The 26398-nt window shown below is 34.6% G+C and overlaps 3 protein-coding genes across 5 annotated transcripts in view; all 3 read right to left on the minus strand.

Moving 5' to 3' along the window:
• LOC127869484 (unconventional myosin-Va-like) overlaps positions 1–26398 on the minus strand; it is an 81588-nt gene that overhangs the window by 10486 nt on the left and 44704 nt on the right. The gene's annotated exons all lie outside the window — the stretch shown is intronic.
• The window catches only part of LOC127869471 (unconventional myosin-Va-like), a 77269-nt gene continuing 53124 nt past the window's right edge, over positions 2254–26398 (minus strand). Inside the window, exon 10 of the transcript XR_008044579.1 lies at positions 2254–2916. The gene's annotated coding sequence lies outside the window, so the exon portion shown is untranslated. The remainder of the gene's footprint in view (positions 2917–26398) is intronic.
• The window catches only part of LOC127869462 (uncharacterized), a 29782-nt gene continuing 6295 nt past the window's right edge, over positions 2912–26398 (minus strand). The window contains exons 5-22 of the mRNA XM_052412069.1: positions 23351–23512; positions 22582–22787; positions 21398–21513; positions 19798–19917; positions 19368–19458; positions 16661–16813; positions 16360–16480; positions 12682–13376; positions 11715–12007; positions 10833–10973; positions 10104–10191; positions 7916–8014; positions 7333–7484; positions 6112–6352; positions 5790–5917; positions 4732–4889; positions 4110–4281; positions 2912–3762 (exon numbers count right to left, since the gene is read on the minus strand). Of these exons, the coding sequence (XP_052268029.1) occupies positions 3523–3762; positions 4110–4281; positions 4732–4889; positions 5790–5917; positions 6112–6352; positions 7333–7484; positions 7916–8014; positions 10104–10191; positions 10833–10973; positions 11715–12007; positions 12682–13376; positions 16360–16480; positions 16661–16813; positions 19368–19458; positions 19798–19917; positions 21398–21513; positions 22582–22787; positions 23351–23512 (3376 nt within the window). The 3' untranslated portion in view covers positions 2912–3522. The remainder of the gene's footprint in view (positions 3763–4109; positions 4282–4731; positions 4890–5789; positions 5918–6111; positions 6353–7332; positions 7485–7915; positions 8015–10103; positions 10192–10832; positions 10974–11714; positions 12008–12681; positions 13377–16359; positions 16481–16660; positions 16814–19367; positions 19459–19797; positions 19918–21397; positions 21514–22581; positions 22788–23350; positions 23513–26398) is intronic.

A 26398-nucleotide genomic window follows, 5' to 3' on the forward strand; every position in this document is an offset into this window, starting at 1 on the left:
ACTACAAACAAGAGCATGGCAAAGCGGGTGTCAATGCTCGGCTGTGGGTGCAGTTTTGAATAAATGAAAGCTTGTCAGAAGTTTTATATTAGAGGTCACTGTTACCTTGACCTTTGACCTAGTGACCCGAAAATGTGTCAATGCTCGGCTGTGGGTGCAGTTTTGAATAAAATAAAAGCTTGTCAGAAGTTTTATATTAGAGGTCAGAGTGACCTTGACCTTTGACCTTGTGACCCAAAAATGGGTGTGGCGTGTAGAACTCATCAAGGTACATCTACATATGAAGTTTTAAAGTTGTGGGTGGACGCAATTTGATTTTACAGCCTATGTAAAAGTTTTATAATAGAGGTCACAGTGACCTTGACCTTTGACCTAGTGACCCAAAAATGGGAATGGCGTGTAGAACTCATCAATGTGCAGCTACATATGAAGTTTTAAAGTTGTAGGTGGAAGCACTTTAATTTTAGAGCCAATGTTAAGGTTTTAGCACGATGCGGACGGCGGACGACGAGCTGGCTATGACAATACCTCCGGTTTTCTCCGAAAACAGCCGAGCTAAAAAATTGGTCAGCGAATAAACAGCTAGTCACTGAAAACATTCAACAAATTATCTAAAATATGTCTAAGATAAGAATTATTTTAATGGCTTTATAACATTAGGAACGTTTTAAACCAGGTGTCAATGCATGTTATTCATCATGTGTTGGTAACACCATCCAATAGTTTACATTGCCATTTCCTATACACATATCATATCTTGCATTCTGCAGAATAGCTGCATAAATAACACTCTAAAATTTGGTGCATAACAAAACATTATGTACAACACAATACACAATTCATATTTAAGTATTAAAACATTTACATTGTAGAGCACGTTCACAGATCAGATTTTACTCCATGTAACTTTAAACGTAACATTTTACTTTTAGACCATAACATTTTACCTCGTTTGACAATATATTTGAAAAACATATATAGCTTTCAGATTTGTTTTTCAATATATCTTGAATGATGGAGAGCAATAGGACATTGCATTGAAGAATGTACTACATGCATTTATATGAATGAAATATGTAGGAATGGAGACATGCCACTCTGCCATACATTCAACACATAATGACATGCTAGACTAGTATTGACCATATCAGGCCAGGTCAGGTATGGAAAGTCTTTAACCTCTATATTAGACGATACTTAAATATAATTTAAATTACAATCAGTATTAAATAAATATTATATTCTCATAATGCCCCATGGGAATCAATACTGTTTTAAACTGGGATGATTTTTGTGTTACATTATCAGGCAAATTCAGTTGCATAACGTCACAAATAATATCTTCACTTTGAACAATATACGTGTAGCTTGAAAACACAGATTATTTCTCACGGGGAAACCATACACTGAGGTTTTACTATACTACAATATATACACCAGAAAGTCATTAACAATATGAAACTTTAAACCTAAACAAATACATATTGTACAATTGGTGTTAAATACAAAATCACTAACAAAAATAAATAACGTAACAAATATTTATTATAAAACACTATGCCTTCTTTTTGCAAAACAACATTTGCTAATAAGTACAAATCTGATATGGTTTTGATTTCTTCTAAAATGCTGCAGTACATTAACTGCACACATGAATATTGTGTTGTAAAACTTATGCAGGTATCAAATAATAGACTTATAAATAAATAACTGAAATATTAAACTGATCTTTAAAAGTGAATAATAGTGAATAATATGTAGAAAAGTGTAAGTTGTGTACATATATTACAAAATGTAGAAGAATCTCTAAACATAACAAGGGCTGTTTTCAAACATGCATGCCCCCCATATGGGCTGTCAGTTGTAGTGCCAGCCATTGTGTGAATACGTTTTTTGTCACTGTGACCTTGACCTTTGACCTAATGTAAGTTATCATCCTGAAACCATTGTACTATTTCGAGTCACTGTGACCTTGACCTTTGACCTAACAAGAGCTGTCAGAGGACAGCGCGCTCGACTATTCGAGTGCTAGACAGTATAACGTAAGTAATCATGGGGAAATTGTTCATATCCAATAATTAATTTGACGATCTTTCAAAAATAAAAAATAAAAAAAATAATAAAAAAAATTGGGGGGAGTAGGGGGGGTAGGGGGGTGAGAGGGGGGTATAATGTGGGGTGGGGTAATTTATATTAAATGTTAAAAAAATAGGGGGGTCGGGGGGAGTGAGAGGGGGGTATAATGTGGGGTGGGGTAATTTATTAGATGTTTAAAAAAATAATTGGAAATTGGGGGGGTGGGGGTGGGGGTGAGAGAGGGGTGTAATGTTTGGTGTGGAAATTTATTAGATGATGGTAGGGGTGTGGGGTATTGTTTGTGTGGAATCCATTGTGGTATTCAGGTAAGTGTTGTTTTGTCAAAGAGTAAAAATAAAATGTGATCATAAATAAAGAAGTTATGGCAATTTAAGCAAAATGTTCAATTATCTAAGTGTAAAGGGGGCAATAATTATTTCAAAATGCTTGATACAGTGATCTGCTCTTGTTTATAGGTTGGGGTCATTTTGGTAAACAAGTATGCAACATATAAAAGCAATATGCCAAAGGATATAGGAAATATTTGGGGTAGTACGCAAACTTTAACATAGATTTATCAAAGATATGCATATTCTAAGTATAAAAGGGGCAATAATTATGACAAAATGCTTGATAGAGTTGTCTGCTCTTGTTTATAGGTTGAGGTGATGATGGTAAACAAGTATGCAAAATATAAAAGCAATATGTTAAGGGACAATGAAAATAACAACAAATGATCTCACACTGACATAAACAAATATCCTCTATTTATTAAACATGAAATTTAAACTTATTGCATTTGTTTCCCCTGTATATAAGAAAGATATAATAGTGTTTTACCTCCCCTGTCCTGCTAATATTTATATTAATCAACAAAATTAAACATTAACACAATATTTAATATAAAAAATATACACAAAAATCTCATATTCTGATAATATTTTTACTGATCCACTGTATTTTACTCAAATGATGATGTTTCATTGGACTGATAATTATAGATTTAGGATTACAGACCAGTTGCTTCAGTTATATTGTTCAGAGTTCGCCCTGTTGGTCGCGTATGCGTTCTTGAGTTACCATCCAAAAACCATTTTACCATTTCGAGTCACAGTGACCTTGACCTTTGACCTAGTGACCTTAAAATCAATAGGGGTCATCTGCGAATCATGATCAATGTTCCTATTAAGTTTCATGATCCTAGGCCCAAGCGTTCTTGAGTTATCATCCGGAAACCACCTGGTGGACGGACCGACAGACCGACCGACATGTGCAAAGCAATATACCCCCTCTTCTTCGAAGTGGGGCATACAAATACACCATACAACATATCCATGCATACCCCTTGGTACATAACATTTGTAGAAACTTTACAATGTTGTGACGTTTGGCAGAATATAAAATAATATAAGAATAAGTTGCTCAAGGAGTGTTCCCAGGCTGCAGCTAACACCTAACAACTAGTTTTGCTATATTAAGCTGTCCTGGCACCTCAATGGTCTCTAGGGCGATACTGGAAGGGTTGAACGGGAAGGTAACAGAGTACGAGAACTTGAGGTCCATGAGGAGCGAGGTATCAGTGCTCTCCCTTTCCTTCAACTTCTGCTGGATCTTGCGAATGAACGAGTTCGGAACACGTTTTCCAAACTCGTCTACTGGCGTGTAGAGGTTCAAAATCTTAACAATCTGCAATAGAAAACAACAGCATGAATTTAAATCCATCAACTGAGCGACATCCTGGGAAAACCGGGCTTAATGCATGTTCATTAAGTGTCATCTCTGATAAGCCTATGCAGTCTCTATAGACTAAACAGCACAAAACTTTCCTCCAACGCTGAATTAAAAAAAAGAGACCACCATTAAACAAAAATAACATAAAAGCAGAAAGTGTTGTCCCACAATGGCCTGGGCAGACTGCACAGGCTAATATAGGATGAAACTTTAGGCACATTAATTAAGCCCAGTATTAAAAAATCAGATTTCAATTATCAATAATGAAGATCAGCTATCAATCATAAGTTCTCAACGCCTACCTGTGGTACTGTGAGTTTGGAGCACATATCACACACGCTGTCAACGTCTGAGTCTGTCTTGCGGGCCTGCAGCAGCTGGGAGGCCTGGATGATCGGCTCTAAACTGGAACCAGCACCGGAATCCTGCAGCTTGTTGTCACGCAACCACTGCTCCATGTGGGACAGGTTGGATCTGAAATAGAGGGAAACACTATTTGACAGTTTGTACAGGGTAATCATACTACACTAGGCCTAGACTGGATTTTTCTTAACATGAGATTACCGTTAAACCAAAAATACCATAAATGCTAAGAATTGTCCCTGATAAGCCTATCTGGACTTCTGGGACAACACCTAAAGCACATGCATTAAGCCCAGTTTTTCCAGAACCAGGCTCATATACATGGAGTCTTGTGTATTACCTGATTTGCATGCCCTTAGACCAGTTGCAAATGTCCTTTATTACTTGATTTGCATTCCCTTTGACCAGTTGCACATGTCCTTTTTTTACCTGATTTGCATTCCCTTTGACCAGTTGCACATGTCCTTTTTTACCTGATTTGCATTCCCTTTGACCAGTTACACATGTCCTTTATTACCTGATTTGCATGTCCTTGAACCAGTTACACATGTCCTTTATTACCTGATTTGCATGCCCTTGGACCAGTTGCACATGTCTTTCCTCAGCAGGAGGTTGTTAAGGGCGCTTGCTCCCAAGAAGTAGTAGACCTGTCTGAAGATCTGCTTGATCAGTTCAGGGTCCACTGCATGCTGTGTTAGCACCCGCAAGAACAGGTTCATCTGGAATGGAAGGAGATCTGATCTGTGGAACATTTCTAAGTGTTAACATGTGCATGTTCAAATCAATAGCAAAAATAAAATAAACAAGAGATTGCCAAGCAATATGGTCCCCTACCGGTGAAACTCCACTATTTTCAGATTTTTAAAAATATTTTATTTGTTGCCATAGAAACCAGAATTCTTGAGGTAGGAACAAAATGAAATGATGTGCATAATGTCCTTATTGTCATCTGTCCATGTTTCAAGTTTCATGAAAAAATATGAAGAACTTTTAATGTTATCGCAGGATCCAGAAAAGTGTGACAGACTGACTGATAGACTGACAGACAGAGCGCAAACCATAAGTCCCCTCCGGTTTCATCGGTAGGGGACAAAAATGTCATAAATGTGGCGCTAGAGGGTTAGGGTTAGACCAAAACAAGTGGTTAAACCTGGTGCCATGTTTTTGGACATACATGTTGCAGCCACATTTTTCAACGAATGAGAACCATGTTAGGAACTTAGACTTGATATCATTAGAATACATGTTCTGTGCAACTGTCATAAAGATTGGACAAAAATATGACTATAAGAGTTTTCACAAGAATTTTTTGTTCATTTGAACCTGTAGTGACATAGTTTTTGACCCCAGTGTCCCAAATCCAAACTTGGCTGAGATTTCATTGGGATAAATGCCATCACCAACTAACATGAAGACAAGGCAAAAATTTGTCAAAATTTCAAAAGGTAAATGTTGAACATGAAAAAGAGACAACAAACAACTACTGACATACAACATGTTATCACAAAAGCTAGTCATGACCACTTTTTTCTCAGGTCAGGCAAGTAAAAAATAATGGATGTTATACAGACAAAATATATTTGTACATGTATTATATATACTATCGACGATGTACATACAAATTTCATGAGACTGTCCAGTGAGTATTCTATCGTATCCTCTGCTCTACTGGAACTTCTACCTCTCAGACCGCTAGGTTTTCTGCCCGTCAATCCAGCAATGGCCTCATGTTCCAGAACTGCAGGCACTGGAGGAGAAAATCCAACAGAATGCGAGCTTTGAGCATAACTTTAGATCAAAATGTAACAATAATGTATGATTACAAGTAAAATGATCCACATACAAGTCAAATGGCCAGGCCAGGAATCGAACCAGCAATTCATAGATTTAAAGGCAAGCGTTTTGATAACTGAGCTAGCAAGTCTACATTTCCAACCTTACCTATAGACGGCTGTATAGTTGCTTCCATGTTTTTGATCAACGTCTGATATATCCACACTGCTAGGTCACTGAACACCTGTCTGTACTCAGAGAGGTCAAAGTTTCTCAAGCAGTGCTCGTTCTGTCTCGGGGTGTTCTCCGTCTGGAACTGTTTCTCTCCGCTATACTGCTTCAGGGTGTGCAGAAACCGGCAGGTGTTGGCCAGCCAGAGGGTCACACGCTCTACATCATCATGGTGTTTCTAGGATATAACACAGTGATGTTTAAACAGATGCTGTGCTTTAAAATGTTTAGAATGTTAACCATTTATAACTCAGATACCCATTTTGATGCGTTTGTAGTCTCTTAGAAAATCCAATTACAACAAGACGTTTGCTAAGCAATAAAAGTCCCCTACCTACGCAGGATCCACCACTTTCAGCACTATTTGTAGTTTATTTGTTGCCATAGAAACCCGAATTATTGACGTAGGAACAAAATGAAATGACGTGCATAATCTCCATATTGCTATCTATCCATGTTTAAGTTTCATGGAAAAATATGAAGAACTTTTGAAGTTATCGCAGGATCCAGAAAAGTGTGACAGACTGACAGACACACAGACCGCAAACCATAAGTTCCGCTCCGGTTTCACCGGTCGGGGATTATTAAAGACCTTTCTTACTAGATTCAAGTATTTCGGCTTCATTTTCAACCTTAAGAAAAGCAGAAAGCAGCATAAAACCTGAACATACTGTGAGTTGCATATAACCATTTTCACATTGCTTTTGAGAAGGAACAGATTAACATCATTCAGACAATGTATAGTGTTTTAGTGCATTCTATAAATACATCAGACATATACTGAACATGTGCTGATGCTTATTTATAACAATTCATGTTGTTATTGTTGCACATCAAAAACTACCTGTGTAAGCATTCTACTTTTTCGGACTTTTGACTTTTTGTTACACTTTTTAAATGTGTTATCTTGTTAAATTTGTATTACTTCATTCCTGTCAACAGATCTATCTAATGCTGTTATTAATATATCCATGATAGTTTTAACTCTCTGACCTAAAACAGAGTTGTGTTTTCGCAACTTTGTTGTGAGCACAGAACAATACCTTGAAGACCGTTTGATTCCGTGGATAGTTTGGAAAGTTAACATCATATAGAGAATGTTTGTTACTGTCTGGGATAAAGCAGAGTTGTGTTCTCGCATGTTGTTGTGAGCGTTACCTTGACGACCTTCTTGATTCCATTGATCGTGCAAGTCAGGAGAGACCTGACTTTCTCATCATTGTTGATGAAGTCAGTGTGTCGTACACACATGAACAGTAGGTAGGCAGGTAGCCCTGGCAGGAGACATGTGGCCACCTTAGGCTTCAACTCTTTAATGACAAAATAGATTAAGAAATAAGTTTTCATTATTTCCTTTGAGTCCATAGACAAACAAAAGTGGTGGGTAGTATAGTGGCAATTCTGCAATTACAGCTTTGCTGAAAAAAATGTCTAGTCAAAGTAGTATTGAAAATGAAATCACTATCTTGAGGTAAAATAAACCACACTTAAACTTTGTTCAAATGCATGACACATTTGTTTCTAGTTTACCCAATAAACTGTATGGGGTCTTTAACATTTGCAAAGGACTTTTTAGAGCTTTAATGCCCTGTTTGTATGCATTAAGGTGCTAACTTATTTTAGTCGCCTCTGCAAAACATAATTGACCTAATAAAAAACACCTTTAGATGAAAAAAAGATTTTTTCTACAAACTTCAGCTTTTACTTAACCATAAGCTCTTTACTATGACAGGTGTCTTACCAAGTATAAGAGCCTTGACTACAGGTGTCTCTTCCTCCTTCTTGTACTCCAGCATACCCATGTAGTCCCCCTTCTCCAGCTCAGCCTGGATTTCTGCCGCTGTAAATGTACATGAAAACTGTAAAACAAAGGGAGATAATAGAAACAGAGCAAATTGACATTGTATTGATAAGGGTGGCAAATTAATTAATTACAAAAACAAACTTAGTGTTAAGTTAAAGAATTAAATGTATTCACACAGCTTAGAGCAACAACTGATGTTATTAAAAATAACAAAGAGGAAGAATTGAACTATTTAAATAGCAATGTTCAAGCAATCTTATGATAAAGGGTTAGGGGAAGGGTCTTATGAAAATAACTGAAGTTGTTATAATAGCAAATTTTACAGCAAACAGTAAAATCTAAATGTATTTATTGAGAAGAGAAACACATTAATAAATTAAATGTAAAATGTATAACCACGGCGAAGGTAGACAACTGAAGTAATTTACAAAACACATTAACATACATTGAAACTAGCTAGGAAGGAAGTTATTTAATTTAAAAACATATTCAATATTTATGATACCTTTACCAAATATGTTCAAGTTACCATAAACAATAGAAATAAAAGGGTGTTATAGTTGACAACAAGCCCATACAGATGTATATAATCAACCATTAACAAATTCACAACTACTTGACCATCCATTTCCATTTCCTTTTAAAACAAATTTTACACACATAATGTAAAACAGCTGAGCATGAATGAAGTAAGAGCCTGTTTCATTAACATCTTCTCTATAACAACTAGTGACCTGAAAATCAAAATGGTCATCTGTCAGTCATGACCAATGTCCATATGAACTTTCCTGATCCCAGGCTTAAGCGTTCTTGAGTTATCATCCGAAAACCATTTAACTGCTTCAGATAACCGTGACCATGAACTAAGACCTAGAGTCCTGAAAATCAATAGGGGTCATCTGTCGGTAATGACCAATGTCCATATGAACTTTCCTGATCCTAACCCTAAGCATTCGTGAGTTATCATTCGGAAACCATTTTACTGTTTCAAGTATCTTTGACCTTGAACTATGACCAAGAGTATTACAAATCAATAGGGGTCATTTGTCAGTCATGACCACTGTCCCTTTGAACTTTCTTGATCCCAGGCTTTAGCGTTCTTGAGTTATCATCCGCAAACCATTTTACTATTTCGAGTCACTTTAGCCTTGAACTTTGACCTGGTGACCTGAAAGTTAATAGGGATCATCTGCCGGTCATGACCAATGTCCCTTTGAATTTTCCTGATCCCAGTCCTTAGCGTTCTTGAGTTATCATCCGGAAACCATTTGGTGGACGGACCGACCGACGGACCGACATGCAAAACAATATACCCCATCTTCTTCGAAGGGGGGCATAAACACATAGAAATTTATTTACCCCACACTCATGAATCATATGCAGTAGTGCTTGACTGTTCCGTGTATATCGCTCTTTATTATATCTTAAGGACAGATCATTCGCCATATGACAAACGCTTCATTTAAAATAACGTCATAAATATACCACACTGGCTGTTGTTGTTTTGACTTTGAACCATAAAGCTTGGGCTTGGCATCCTCTAATAATGTTTCATTTTGATTTTGTATGAGTTTCTATGGACATCATTATTACCGTAATAAAATGTGTTATCTATTTGTTTAATTAATTGTAATTGCATACTTAAGATTAACATGCAAAACATAATTCAGGGTTGAGTTACATTGCAGCTGCCATAATCTAGTTGATGATGAATTCCATAATACGGCGAGATTAACCTTATTGCTTTAAAGGGTTAAGATGCATGTTCTATAATTATTTTTATATTATCAAATTTAATATTATGGGAAAGAGTTTAATCAATATAGGTAACGAATAGCACATCAGGGTTAATTTTTTTAAATAGATACTTAAGAATAAAACAGATTTTCATGGGTGCATTCTTATCACGAAAAAAGTCAAATAATTCAGAGTACTACGTTTTCAAATACATGGTAGCTGAAAACCGTTAAAACGAAAAAAATGGTTAAAAGCTTTGTTTGCGTTCAATTGCTTATAACTCGCAGAACACAAACGGTGACCCTTCTGTAATGTGTCGACACTACTATTTCAAGCAGGTATTTTTTAACACTCGTTGAATGAAATTGAAGGTTAATGCAAATCCTACCTGGAGCGATCAACAAAAGATGAACGACGCAGCTGGAACATTCCTCAAAGAGATCAATGAAGCGAATTTGTAATTTTCGATGTTTGAGCTGAAAGGAAACAACACAATTCAATCATATGCATGATTAATGAAGACGACAAATTTGTTTTAGAAAATGCAACGCATTGTACTCCTACTCAAAATCTTTCTTTTGTCACTTATGCGGAACTATTGAATTAACAATTATATTAACATACAATCGGTGATGGTTTCGTGTTATAACTAGTATCTTTGTAACTCAAATGATTTTTATTCCTTTGCTATTGTCAATCTTAGAAAACTACCTCTAATTTCGACGATGAGCTTGAAATGTTTTAAAATCAACAAAGCTGTTTAAAATAGATGTGGCGATTTCAATGTTTGAACAGTCATTTCTTAATTTCTTAATGTCTCCAAGTCAATTGTTTTTCCGATCTTATAACGAAAGTTATAATGGAAAACTGTTCAACATGAACCAAATAGAGATATAACTGCCCATGCAAATACAAGGCAGCTCCTGACAGTTAAAGCAACCGCATATTTAAATCATGAATGTTAAATCATGTTAAAATCTACACATATGGTGCCATATCTTTTATGTATACATGCACATTTTTGATGGCTGCATTTTTCAGAAGTCCACGTGATTGACAAGGACAAGATTCATTAAAGAAATACTCACATAAATATTTTGTTGACACATTGATTTACCTTGGTCTGCTTACACCAGTTTATAAATGAAGACACGTTTAAAATAAAATGTGTTAACGCGTGTTCGGGTGTGTCGCACTTTTTCTGCTTATCGTGTAATTCTTCTAAGATATTCTCCATGTCTTTCATCTCAAATTCGTTCTGAAAAATGTGCATACGTTTGGTTTGCAATTTACTACAATAACTAAGCATCTATTGTATTCCACTGCATTATCAAATTCATTTCGTCACAAAAAATGTATTTGTTAAATATATTCATATATAATATAGTTTTCAATTTATAGTATTGTTAATATAAATATATATGTAGTAAACAAATAAAAGCAATATGCGTTGTTTCGACGAGATCAATTTGCTTTTGAGTTATAGTCATAGTAAACATTGGTTTCAAATTGTTCTAAATGTATCGGACTGGTTAAAAGATATGTAGCAACATGAATCGTTGGTAACATGTTCTGTTCCTTACTTTTGAACATGTTACATGTCAAAGGCAACCTAAACTTTTTGATGATTTTGGCATTTAACATTTTTAAAAGTAAAATTATTTGAGAAGCCATCTCTAACATTATAATTATATTCGACAGTAGCTATACAATTAATTCGCCCGATCAAAACTTAGTGTCCTTTGCTAGTATAAACCTCTTGATGAACAACTGAGTCTGTTCGATGTTTGTATCAAAGAAGAAGTCTCATTTACTGATGGCTTTAATTAAATCTGTGCGCATATCATTTTCAGGCGCAGGTAAATTTTGTTTACCGTTTTCGGTCAACTTTTGAGAAACAGTGTTACAGAGATTACAATTTGTAAAGAAGTCGTTGCGATGTAACTGATGTTTTTGTTATAATTATGTCATTAATAAACTTAAATAGCATAAGCATTACCTTTTCATACACGTAATCTTTTACAGATTTACCGTTTTCATAAATGCAATCCTGGACAGATTTGCCGTTTTCCAAGAAAAAACCAAACGGTTTATGAAAATTGCTTGTCCGAGAAAACCGTAACTTGCAGAACAACAAACGCTTTGAGTTCCATGCCAGCAGAAGTGATTCTATGTTATCTACCTCTTCACAACTTTTGGGGCCCGTCTCATACACAATGCACAAGAAATCAACATCATTGTTTGTATGTGTGATAGATTTTCCTTGTGTATTTAGTTGTTCTCCCAATAAGTCTGCAAATATAAGAACCATAAACTTGTATGTCTTAATTGCTCACCGTTATGCGAAACGCAAACCAAAACTAATTTCGTAAAAATGAGCTTAAAGATTTTGCACATGCTTGTTGTCAAACAAAAATTATCTGAGTTAATATTTGCAAAATTGCATTTAAGGTATGCATCTCGTTATTTTTTTTCTAATTCAAAGACTATTTCGCGAAACATTACTGTGCGCATGTGTTAGTTGAATTTATGTGTGGAACGCATAGCCCCATATTGTAATTTGAACAATCCAATTGCGACTGGAGAAATTTGTGAGAACACAATGTCGGAATTGCGCATTTTGCTGAACTTTACAAACATATAAATGATGGAATTGATTGCATGATTTTAAACAATTACTGTCTGGGTGATGTTATCAATAAAACCGACATATATTGCAGTATATTTTATGCAAACTATACATTTTAATGCCAACATATTAACTCTCTGTTTGCATACACACTACCTGTTCACATAGATACAAGTATTAACATTTATTGAAAAGCGTTACAGTTTTAGCCCAGAAAATTAACACTTACGATTTGCTTAATAACAAAATCAAAAAATATACAGCAATAATACAAAAATGATTAATTTATGTTTCTTGTTTGTTCTTTAAAAGAAGTCAATACAAAAACAATACCTACTAGCAAACTTCAGAAAAAGGATCCTTTGTATCATACCCTGATAGTCTACAACAGTTGTTGCCAAAACTTCATGAGCCTGTTTTGCCGTAAACGGTTTTGGAAGTACAATTTCAAAACGAAATGCAACTTTATATGTGTAATTGTATGCAAGGTATTCATTCATCCAATCAATTTTGCTAACGAACCATTGAGGAGCGTGAAGCAGAAGTCCGTTTTGTCTATGTATCTCAATGTAATTCTTTATATTGTCGATTGTTATGAAGTCCCCATCTATATTACATTCACAACCCGGAAATTCACATTTGCCACCTGACGCTTTCATTGTAAACGCCTGTACCAACACCTTGGTAAAATAACTTTGTTTTCCTTTGTTCCATATGACCTCATCCGCACTACTTGTTGCGTTGAACTGAATGAGTTTCTGTTCTGCGTTTACTTTGATTTCCTCCGGTTGGCAACAATCCATAAACCCTATGACTTTTTTAATGTTTGTACATCTTTGTATCATGTCGTTTATGAGTTGTATGCCTACATATTCGTTCAAACCAACTTGAAATCCTGTTTTCCCGTGATGTCCTGAGTAAAGGAACACCAACGTGTGGATATCTCGTTTGACCATCTCCTCAAACGCATCATAAATCCTTGCTGACACGGGTCGTTCTGTATTACTTCCAGGATCAATTACTATCAAATTGCTAGACAATTTACAAAAAAAAATAATGCATTGAGCATTCACATTTATTTGTAACTATTTTTCATCTTGGAATCACATTTATTTAGTGCTAAATTATGAAGTTTGCAAAAGTTTTGGAGAAATAATTCCCAAAATTTTACTCATAAGCCGGACTAAGGGCTACGTTAAACAATTTAATTTGATTTGATTCGTGCGTGTTAAGAATACAGTTATGTTTGCCACCTTTCGTCAAAGAAAATCACTAAAAAAGAAGTGAAGCTAAATAGATTATAGTGCCGTTATTGTTCGGATATTCTTATTATGTCTAAGAGTATTTTAACCCTTAAGGTGGCCGACGACGTATTTGCTTGGCCTAATTTTCTAATCCATGTTCATCGACATTTCAAAATTCATACGGAAGAAAACTATTAATATATTTCATTAATAATTGTCAGAGCATCTTGTTTAAAAACACATATGCGTTACAAGTTTGTGCCCTTGACTGTGACTGTTTTAACTTTGTGTAATCACTTGCCGCATTGTAAAGGTCGTATTATGCATTGTATCTGCTTGGGTCAAGACGGCCAAAAACGTGACGGAACTAGTCACTATGCAAAGTTATAGAAAGCACTCAATAAACATAAACTTTGTGTGTGTTTTGGGTTATACCGTGAAATATTTATTATATTAATATCGATCGCTCACTTGTCTGAGTGTTTGTAGCGAGATTTGAAAGCATGGTCATAATTTGAATATTTTGGTAGAGGATCACTTAACAATGCAATACCGCAAATATTTATCATTTTATTCTTAAATTAAATTATATCCTATTTAAGAATAATAAACTAATCATGTGAGCCCTATGGTGAGGCAAGGTTCGATCCTTAAAACATGATTAAAACAAACTAAGAGTTTCACAACACGATGTATTATTTCCGGATATCCTTCTTACCTACCTACCTACCTCCCTGTCTGCCTGCCTGCATGCCTGCCTGCCTGCCTGCCTGCCTGCATGCCTGCCTGCCTGCCTGCCTGCCTGCCTGTCTGCCTGCCTGCCTGCCTGCCTGCCTGCCTGCCTTCCTGCCTTCCTACCTGCCTGCCTGCCTGCCTGCCTGCCTGCCTGCCTGCCTGCCTGCCTGCCTATATTTCCCTTCAGTAATTTTAGATTGTCGGATGTTAATTACTGAGTTTTTTACATTACATTCAAGACAGATAAAAAGTGGATTTGATAATTGAGGAAGATATATCCAGTGTAGAGTTTGGAATATTTAACCTGACTGCGACCTTAATTCATGAATCAATGTACATATTTATCAGTTGCGATCAATACAACTATATATATATAATATTATAATTTTCTGCCCGAATGTCGTTCCGATAGAAGAAATGTTATTACCACTACTGATGCCAATGCTTATGATGCTTATTTACAAAGGGATAATTTGGTGGGTGATGTTTAATATGAGTATGGGTAAAAACTTTTGGCAATGGAGATAATGATAATAATGACTTTTTAAATTCATTTGTGATCTGAGTATCTCAGTGAGTTTTTGAGAAATCAAAGTTCTTTTGTTTTTAAATGAACGTTTAAACTTGTTCCAAAGTTGGAGACGGTCGGACTAACGACCGAATGAAAAGAAGACTGAATTGATAGTAGGACATTTGAAAATCATATAGCCCTATGTGTATATCGAAATTTGATCATAGCACTGTTTGAATTATTACAATTTCCACCTGGGTTAAGCTTCGTAACAGTAACCTGAATTTTGAACTCATATACACATTTGTCTTGGTATGTTTATCACTTTTCATTAAAGTACCTTTTTTAAATATCTCAGGATCAAGTTTACGGACCGACGAACGAACAGACAGACCTGGCTGATGGGCGTAAAACCTCACATCCTCTCCAGCGAGACCATTTGGGGACTCGTAACATATTTAATTGATAATTAAAACAATACATTACTAAAATAAAACACATTTCCTGAAACAAAGATAAGTTTAAAACCAATTTGCTTACATTTCTGATCGAATGAGGTAACATTTACTTCGATGTACGGATTGTATCTCATACAAATATTCTGAGACTGGGCTTTGGGTATGAGGGCTGTAACCGTGTCGTTCGGTTCGTTCTCTTTTTGATAAAAATGGCGGTATTATTATAAATAGTGTTTGATATAATAACATACAAACACGCGTGATCGCGAGACAATCAATCGATTATGCATTAACGGCATAACCTGGTAGATATACAGGTATTTTTTTAAGAAAATGATTAACAAATATGTTTAATCAATTCAAGTGATGGATCATGGACATGATTGCTATAAACCCAATTTAATAGTGCCATTAACAATTTTATGTGTGAGTTTCTTTTTACTATACTTTGTCATCTAGTTTTTAACGATCTTAATCAATTAAGACTATATAAGAATGATTATTTCAATTTTATGAAATAGTAATATATTACATATACATCACTGATATAAAGTCTTACACCACGTATAACGCCACTTTCTGATGTGCATAACCATGATCTGGAATTATAACTATATAATATATTAATGATGCATAATTCATAGGTGTTGCCAACAATATATTATGTAGCTGGTATGTGTTTCAGCTTCATTCAATTGTGATATAATACAAAGTTTTAATGCGAGTTTTATGTTGCATATTAAACAATTGAGTAACTGTACTGTAATTGTTTAATAGTTTTGCTGGTTTATTTGAAACTCAAAGATTAATTCAGGCTGATGGTGTTTACTCTTGTGATTATTTCTAAGTGTGACCATTTTAGGCCCAATTTAAGTTGCATTATATCATTTCATGTCTAAGATCTTTCATACTTGTATTGTTGTTATGTATGCATTGTCCTGTATTGTCTAAGCAATTGACGCTTAAAAAATATATAATCCGCCCAATTCTAGACACAGTATCAGGGTCTTCATTCAATTAAATGTATGTATATGACTAATAATGTTGATAACAAACATTGTATTTACCTAACACACATTGATGGTAGAACCTTCGATGATATAGCATGTGCAAACACCTTCACATCTTTTTGAAAGAAACTGTTGTCTTCGTCATATCCAGCTATTAAAATGGCACCCCATCCATCTCCTTAAATAATGTTTAACGATGTTCGTGGTCGGATATTTCTTATAATCAAACCACAACTAAACTTAAATTAAATGTGTGTTAATATTGGCGTATATTTTAAGGATTGTGGTAAACTACTTAATAATTGTTATATCACATGCGTGCTAAACCAGCCCAGTTATGTTTTTCGCTTTGTCTTACCGATAATTGCTTTGATCTCGTCATCTTTATCGCACCCATGACACTTAACTGGATTTATATACCCGTTTCGCATGCAGGCTGAACATGTTTTGATCTGTGTCGCGCAGTTAGAAGAATGATATTTTCCAGTTACTGGGCCAATAAAACGGTTTTCTGCAATAAAATATCAGCTTATACATTAAAAACAACATATTGCACGCACATGTAAAGGTTGTAATTTAATGCGACAACTCACAGTCTTGTATATTTACGCGATTATGTGGACTACATTCGAATTACGAACATTCCAAAACTTAAACATTCTCCGAGGTTAACATATTTTACAATTACATGTTTGTGAATAAGTATGCAACAATTATAAGGTTTGTAGCTTCTTTAAACTGGTTTTAACCGCAAATGCATTGCTTGGAACGTTTTAAAGCTATGACCACAGCTTTTGTTTCCGAGGGTTGGTTGTGTATTTCTGCGTCATGTCTACTGCACGTGTTTTGTGTCATAATGTCTGGCAATTGGATACTTCGTATCAATAAAAGAACAAAGCTGTATTAAGATTTATCCGCTGCGGATATAGCTGAAATTTCATTTTTAAATTATTTGTTTTATCACTAAGTCCACATTGATGTGTACAACATAGAGATCAATTGAACGGAGCATGTGTATTTAGTACACTCTTTCCATTTAATGTGTAAAACATGATGACGATTATAACACATACTCACAATTAGAAAGATTTGTTTTCCATGATAACTTCAATATACTAATAGTACATGTTTATCACATAATCCATATTCTTATAATTAAAATACAAAACACAAACTAAAATGATAAGTTACCTATTAACCGATAATAAAGATGTGGGGTAAAAGCACACGAAAAACACTAGCACAAATGAATAAATTAAGGAAATCGCCTTTGAAGTCAATGCAAATCATTTTGTCTGTAGTATTGGTTGTAATCACCGATTTAACGGAGCCGTCAACCAGTTTCCACGAAAAAAAGAAACGTTCTAAAATACCGTATTTTTTACAATTATTAGTTTATAATAATTAAAATATCACGACTGGTATATTACATTACTTGAAAAAGTTGTACAGTTTTCATATTTTCAGTATATAAGGCAATACAATTTTACTGGGTATGTGTACCGGGTAACTATAAATAACGCAAGTAGATTGTTCATCATCGTCACATGGTTAACAAATGCAAATTGTGCATGCGTAGTGAATTTTATTTTTTTGAATTTATAAAATGATCAATCTACTTGCCTTATTTATAGTGTTTGTATCGTTATGTCACCTATTTTCGCGATGTACTTTCGATTTCACATAACGAAATTTTAATACCGAATTTACTGAAAAAATGAAGTGTTTTCGAGTAATGTAATATACCAGTCCTGATATTTTTATCAATATAAACTAATAATTGTAAAAAAATACGGTATTTAGAACTGTTCTTTGTTCGTAAATCTAGTTGACGGCCCCTTTAAGGACAATCACCTTACGCATGGCATAGATTTACTTACAAATTATTTAAACGTGAAAAGTAATCAATCTAGTAGAATACACATTTAAATGAAACTGCAATGAACGATAATTCGAACGGACACTAGCCGATTCATCCCTTAGTTGTTCGGGAAATTGTTGAATATAAATACATCTTAATTTGTTCAGGACATCCAAGAGCACGCAAATTAGTTGTGAAACAATAATAAAAGTATTTACATATGAATATCTTTGGTAATTTTTATTATTCCTATGAACAATATATGTTTGAAAACAAATTTGATAAGAACCTGAAAAAGGCTTACTTAAGTCAAAACGCATTTATAAATGGATTTTTTGTTTTGCTTATTTTCGTAAATAAATCTCTTATCATCAATGATAATGACAATCAGCCGCATTTCCAGAATAAATATGAATAAACGGCAACTTGTTTCTATAACGATTAATTTACTTGCATTATAAGTACGAAGTACAAAATAATGGCATCTTTTGCTTAGTTCCCTTTCAGTTTACTAAACAATATTAACAATTATCATCACAATTATCATCCAACATAAGTAATGCAAACGTGTTTGCGAGTATATATATTTATATTTAAATTAATATTTATATTAATATAAATATTCTCGAGTCAATTGCATATACAACTTAAGAAGGTTATATTCCAAAAATTGTACATGGTTATTATTGTAAATAAATTAAGTATAACGAAGAACATTTTTGTACTATTCGGACTCGACTTGTTTTAGTGTTGTTGTTAAATATTCGCAAGCTTTGTTTATGAAAAACAAATATTGCAATTTGTATAACGATCGACCAGTTAATCAATATTATCCATTTATGTATTTGCTTTTCCTACCCCATCAGAATAACATCTGACCAATTCAAATCTAATCACTTCATGGCCTTCTCGGAAAAAACTTAAATCAACATAATTTTTTAATAACACTGCGTAATGCAAATAAGACTGCATGAAACAAAAACAAATGCGGAATTATTGAAACATGTTAGCCATCCTAGCCATCCCCACCCACCTATCCACACACACATAAAGACATGCCAATCAAATGACTCTCGCCTCAACCAATTTTTCATTCCAAATCTTTTGTTTTCAATATATTTCTTGTTTTATTAATCCGATTATTGTTGTATTATAGACATTTATCAGTCGGCTAATTCAATAGTTAATGAAATCAATCACTTACTTGTTTCCAATTGTTCATTTACCACACATATTTCGCACTTATTGTCCCCCAAGACCGTCCACTCTTTTTGTCCTTCTTTTATTAAAATGGACTGTTACACAAAAAGAATAAGAACCATTTATATGACCAACAACAGCACATCAAATGTTATTTTCTTCATAAGTGAAGAACCTACGATTGAACAAAAAGTTGTGTTCTTGTCTGAAATCTTATATGTTCAACAATCCTAATCCTCATAAATTATGGGCAGAATTAAGTGACGCTGTCATGACTTCACACATAGTTAATGCTCAGGCTACAGTATGTTAATTGTTTGTTTAAATGTGCAGCCATAATCAATGCCAATGTTCTTTTTTTTTTACATATTTAACAGTTTGTGTTGTTTAAACGTTTGCTTTTTTAAATTAATGGTTTCTTACAATATACTCACCTTCAATGACGAGAGCATTGAAGCTGACGTTATTTGTTTGCTTTCGTCGTGACAACTAGAAATGCATCGATCAGCTATTTTTGACAAATTCTCCCAGACATCAACGTTCCATATGCGCCTCTGTGAAAACCAAATCAATTTAATATCAATTAGATAAATATGTTACATCACATTTACCTATAAATTTATTTTGTAAATACTACGTATGTTCATGTTTGTATTTGTTTAGCTACTTTGTATTATTCCGTAGAATTAACGTTCATATTAGCAGTTTACCTCTTGCAAAGGAGTAAAAGCATTAACATGTAGCAAGACACCTCATTAAACGTTAAACGTTAAGCACAACTAGAGAATTGTTTGCCTTTTGCGGTTAAACGTGAATGAAGCCCTACACTATTTCTTGCGACGGACTATCATGGCTTTTGATTTCAACTCTATTCAAATTGTTGCTAATGTGCTTATTAAACTAATTGTTTCTTAAACGTCATTTATATAATTAAAAGGAAATATTATTTTGAAAATGTGACCCGAGCTACAAGACAATGGCTATGCGCTAATACTACCGTATCCCAATTCTTAAGAAAACGCTTGATCAAAATCAAGTAAGAACTTCGATACATTTGTAACAGAAATAAAGTACCAAACGAACAGACGTAAGAACGAACGGTTGAAATTCGGCAATAATAAATCGGGAAAACGTATCCAGAGAAACGAAATAGGAGTAAATTTAGATTTTGGACGGACGGACAAAGAAGCGTTTGTATAGTTTCTGTTTCCGGAAATCATGCAAAATGAACATAATGTGCATAATGTTGACTTTTTAGGTTTATTTAAACTGTTTACATTAACGCCTTAGCCATACTCGAGAAATTGACGAATAGGTCTAATACAATCCGTACCACTAAGACAAGAACACGAAAATGTATTACTTCCATCGGCATATTCTTCAATAATTTAACAAAATTATAAGATTTTCATTTAAAACAATAAATATCTTAGTCATTTATCTAACATATTTACTTTTCCGAAAAATCTTGCTGTAACAGCGCACTTATTAAGAGCAATCCTTTCCGTCCTCTGCGTTTAATGGGGTAGTTGCGATTGCATTAATTAGTAGGTGTTTGCTTGCTGGATGATAAAACGAAAGTCTCTCCTAATATATTTTTTTGGATTGTCATTCAATTCAACTGGGGTAAGATGAAGACAGTAACATTACTTGATACACATTTGAAAAGATGCAATATCGGAATTGGCTTAATCTTGTCTTGCCTTTCAAGATATATATTTTTGTACGCAACAATCGAAATTAAAACAAGAGATGTGTTTGTCAGGAACACAATGCCCTCTATTGCGCCGCTTAGAAGCCATATATTTGACCTTTGACCTTGACCTTTCAGTTATGACCAAGGTTAACATTTTTGGACACACACACTATATGAATGAACGAATAAATTAATGATTGGCAGACAGAGAGACCAAAAACAATATACCCCCGATAATTCGATCCGGGGGCATAACACGTTCCGAACTAAAAAATACGAGTTTAAAAAAACAACAACAGTATTTTGAATCATGACGACTTAAATCAATACAACTTTACCAGTATCAAAAGTTCGAAATTACGTTTATCCAATAGCCCCAATGGTGTCGGAGTTGCGCCTGCTCCCTCATGTCCAGCTCCATCAGGACCAAGACCGGTCAAAATTTCTCGAATTACTGCGTAAAAACATTTTTGTATAATATAACTTACTAACTCGATTACTTACTAATTAACTATTCTACTAAAGACACGCACGAACAAACGAACAAACATATACATAAATATGTGTCTTTGTGGATGGGTAAACGTCATGTAACCAGTGAATTAAATAAGAATTATTTTAATTTGCAACTATATACATGTTGGTAGTCATTCAGATGTGCCAATATTATGAGACGTAAAGTATGTTTCAAAAAGAGGAATAATTTTTAATCAAACACCAGACATATTATAAAGAGGAACATTCTTGTTGGTTAGTCTTTCATTGACAAATCGTCTACTTTAATAAATAAAGTACATACAACACCACATTAACCATAAACAGATGTTAGTTGGATCACCGTGTCGGGACGTTTAATTTAAAACTGAGCTATTTATATCGATGGTTCGACATACATTCCGGATGTCATTACTTTGGCGTAGTAAAGGTTGCAAAATTAATTCCGCGTCTTACCCTCCCCCCCCCCCCCCCTCCCTAATTTTGATTTAATAAATAATATATTGTCTGTGTGGTGCCCTTATACTGGTCAGAATTGTAAAACTAAGACATATTACTTAAGTCACAGGTTAAGAGAAGGGGAGGGTCACCTGCGCTTCAGCGTACACAACAAATAAAATATAGATGAAAAACATCATATGTTTATACCGATATTTAAGATATTGAATATTATCATTTCAGTGAATATCAATGTTGCATTTTACACTTGTTAAGGAAATTCTAGATGTCAAGTATTGAGAACACGCTCCCTTTATTCCACTCGCATCTATCACAAGATGCGAACCATTTCGCTCGGCGCTCCATCACAAGGTGCGGTCGGATAGTCTTACACAGAGGTGTTAATATAAGTCACATCTTTGTCAAAGAGGTGCATAGAATAAACGGCCGACACATGTGCTCGAATATGGAAACATTGAATTATAAAACTGTTAGAACGTTTTACATGCAATGCACTACACTCTGGTACGGCATATTTGTTCGTACAAACAATATGACTGTTTTGTACCAATATTAATTCAAATCTTACCAACACCGAAAGCATAATAATCCAGTAAGGGGCTCGGTTTGTAACAACCTGGTGGTCGGTATAACTCCGTCCCTGAGAAAAGCCCTGTCGTTATATTCCCTCCTGCCTTAGACTCCCTCGATAAGCCAACATCTATTAATCTAGCGTTGTACATTTTGTCAAGCACGATGTTTTTTGACTTGATGTCCAAATGAAGAATGGTTCCTCTGTTGGAGAAAATAATCCACAGTAGTAAAGCATGAGCATTTATTTTAAGTTTTGGACGCACATAAAAGATCATACATTGTTAATAAAAAATGAAACATTAAGTTTCAAAGATTTTTATTTCAAACTACCACTAGTTAATGTAGGATCTGATATAACTATTTAGACTACCGCTGAGCAGCTTAAAGGTATTATTACCAAGTAAATGTGCATAAGGTGTTTACTACGTCTATAGAACGTTCAAGGAAATTGTTTCCCGATTATGCCAACGAAAAAAGTAAAAACACCGCATTATTACACTACTTAAAAATGGCGGTGTTTGAATACTTTGCTGATGATTTTAGAACACGATTTGATTACATTCGGTGACAAACGTTGCACTACACAGACTCCACTCAAAAGCGGCATAAACCGTATTTGGTAATCGGAATAACATTTGACATTCGGTACAAGGAAAGGTGTCGGCTTAAACGACCGTAATGTGGTTCATCGTTATTCAAACATTTAAATAATACGTGTTTAAAATGCATTTGGATCAATTTAAATGTGTTCTTGGTAGACATACCGGAAGGAATTTGGTGTGTGCATATAGTCTATTGCACATGTTATCTGGTAAATCACTTTCAGCCTTGTTTTCCACACAAGAAGAATCTGTTCCCCAGTGTCAGATCGTATTGCATCGAACAAGTCTTGATTTTCAAAATACGGTGAAATCAAGTAATATTTCCTGAAATCATTTCATAATCGTCGTAAATAATAAAGCATAATACATGTTTATACACGTTGATATAAATGTGATATGAATTTTAACTATGTGAAATAGAAAATGGGACGCTGGCTAATAGGTTTTTTGCTCCCCACTGTATAGGAAGTGTTTTGTTTCTGAAAGCAACATGTTTGCCAAGGTCGAAGGCATAGGCAATTTTGTATTTTGTAAGATTTGGTAGGTTGCTTCCTTTATGTGAGCAGTATATTTTATTCGAGTCCATCAGTAATTTCCAATTTCCCAAACGGTGCTCAGCTGGGTTACTTGGAAGATTTCGAGATATGTGAGACGCCCCGTTAGTGCATTTAACTTCAAAAAGTTACCTAATAGACCACGAATCCGACGAGATACAATTATTAATAACTGAGACAATGCGTAGAAGTAGAAGCAGCAGCAGTATTAATAGTAGTAGTAGTAGTAGTAGTAGAAGTAGTAGTAGTAGTAGTAGTAGTAGTAGTAGTTGAAGTAGTTGTAGAAGTTTTAGTAGTAGTAGTAGTAGTAGTAGAAGTAGTAGTAATAGTAGTAGTAGTAGTAGTAGTAGTAGTAGTAGTAGTAGTAGTAGTTGTAGTAGTAGTAGTAGTAGCAGTAGTAGTAGTAGTAGTAGTAGTAGTAGTAGTAGTAGTAGTAGTAGTAGTAGTAGTAATAGTAGTCGTAGAAGTAGTAGTATCAGTAGTAGTTGTAGCACTAGTAGTAGTAGAAGTAGTAGTATCAGTAGTAGTAGTAGCACTAGTCGTACTAGTAGTACTAGTATATGTAGTATGTGAATATACAGTATTTGCAAATACCGACTGAAAAACCGACGTCATTCTGACGACTTTTTGGTTTTTTGGTTGCCGACGTCGCGAAAGGAATTCGACGGTAAGCTGACGTCTACCCGACGCTATGTGTTTGCTGGGAGTAGTAGTAGTAGTAGTACTAGTCGTACTAGTTGTAGAAGTAGTAGTAGTTTTAGTAGTTGTTGTTGTTGAAGTATTAGTAGTAGTAGTAGCAGTATAAGTAGTAGTAGTAGTAGTAGTAGTAGTAATAGTAGTAGTAGTAATAGTAGTAGTAGTAGTAGTAGTAGTAGTTGTTGTTGTTGTTGTTGTTGTAGTAGTAGAAGTAGTAGTAGTAGTAGTAGTAGTAGTAGTAGTAGTAGTAGTAGTAGTAGTAGTAGTAGTAGTAGTAGTAGTAGTAGTAGTAGTAGTAGTAGTAGTAGTAGTAGTAGTAGTAGTAGTAGAAGTAGTAGTAGTAGTAGTAGTAGTAGTAGTTGTAGTAGTGTGACAGCAAAGTAATATGTTGTGCAAATTTGCAATGACACTAAATTTAAAGTAAATTCCATAACAATTTATTTAGCACTAGTCGTTATATGTAATATATATATACCCTGTGTTTATCTTCTTCAAAAATTTCGCTTAATGCAATAATTATTCTTTACACGTTATAGTACACACAACGTCCGTTTGTGTGCTAAGTGCATTTTATACTTTTCAGGTCTTTAAATCGTCAAAAGATGCATAAAACGGCAATTTTAGAGCATGATAAATGTTCAGTATAACTGTTTCTTCACAAATATCATAACTAAAACGAAATATTGCGAATCTGAAACAACTTTTGTTAATTTTGTCAATTTACCAAAACGTGAAAAGGCCCCTTTTAAATGTGTTATGTTACTTGGTTAACAGTGCGAAACAAGAGTGCCACATACACAAAGGCCCTGCGGCCAAAACCTGAGACTCCGAGGAACTTAACTGTTCTGAGCAGGAAGTCTTCACTATGTTTCAAAACCTCTGAGCCACGTGTTTTTTGTAACAAAAATAGCAACACAATGTTTTGGATTTACTAAGCAAGCTTTACGATGAGGTTTTTATGATTGTGATTTATAGAGCGTTAACATTGTTGTAGGAAAGATACGTAAATTTTCCCAGCCTCATGTAGGTCATGTTTGCAATCGACTAGAAAAAGTTTCATGAATTTTGGACTATACATGTGATCTCTATAGTGTGCACAACTTTTTTCTTTAATTCAACCTATTAGCCTTGTTTTGACATTACGTAACTCAGACAAAATGTATGTCTTGATATAATTGGACAATTCTTGACCAAGTTTTGTGAATATGTGACAATTAATCTGACATCTTGAGTGTCCACATGCTTTTCCTTTGAAATTACCTTGTGTCTTAGTTTTTGACTCCATGTTATAAAGTTTAAAACTCAAATGAGATAGAACTTGAAAATAAGTTGTGAGCACAATTCATGAAGATTTGGCAACACATGTTGCCGTAAGCGGTTTCTTTATTTTAGCTAGAACCCATGTGTTTGATTCATGGCCGAATTTCACGTTCAGCCACACAAGTGTAATGAAAATTGGGCAATACGTTTGGCCTCCAAAGTGATTTCAGGCGTATTCCTTTACTTGACCAAGAATACTAGTGTTTCGTAACCCAGTTTCGAACTCGCTAAAATATTGTTTAGACAAATGTTCCAAGACGTTTCATAACTATTGGGCTACAAATGTTGCCAGAATGTTCCTTAAGTAAACATAATGGCATAGTGTTTGAAATCTAGTGACACCGGGCAAATTATATGACCGAGTTCCATAAAGCCTGTACGATAAATGTGAAATTTCTAAGGTTTTCATAAGCTTAACATATGGTTGACATAGTGACGTGGAGTTTGATCCCATGTTACCCAGAATAAAACTCTATAAATTGTATGGATTCAATCGTCTGGTTTTGTTTATTGGAAAATAAATGTGGCAGAGTGTTCATAAGGATTAAAAAACATATAAGAAAAAAATACCATGGCATGTTTTTCAACGGACTGGAATCATTATGGAACTCGGTCGATATATCATGTATGAGCAAGTTTT

Source organism: Dreissena polymorpha, chromosome 2 (assembly GCF_020536995.1).
Source record: "Dreissena polymorpha isolate Duluth1 chromosome 2, UMN_Dpol_1.0, whole genome shotgun sequence".
Taxonomy (NCBI): domain Eukaryota; kingdom Metazoa; phylum Mollusca; class Bivalvia; order Myida; family Dreissenidae; genus Dreissena; species Dreissena polymorpha.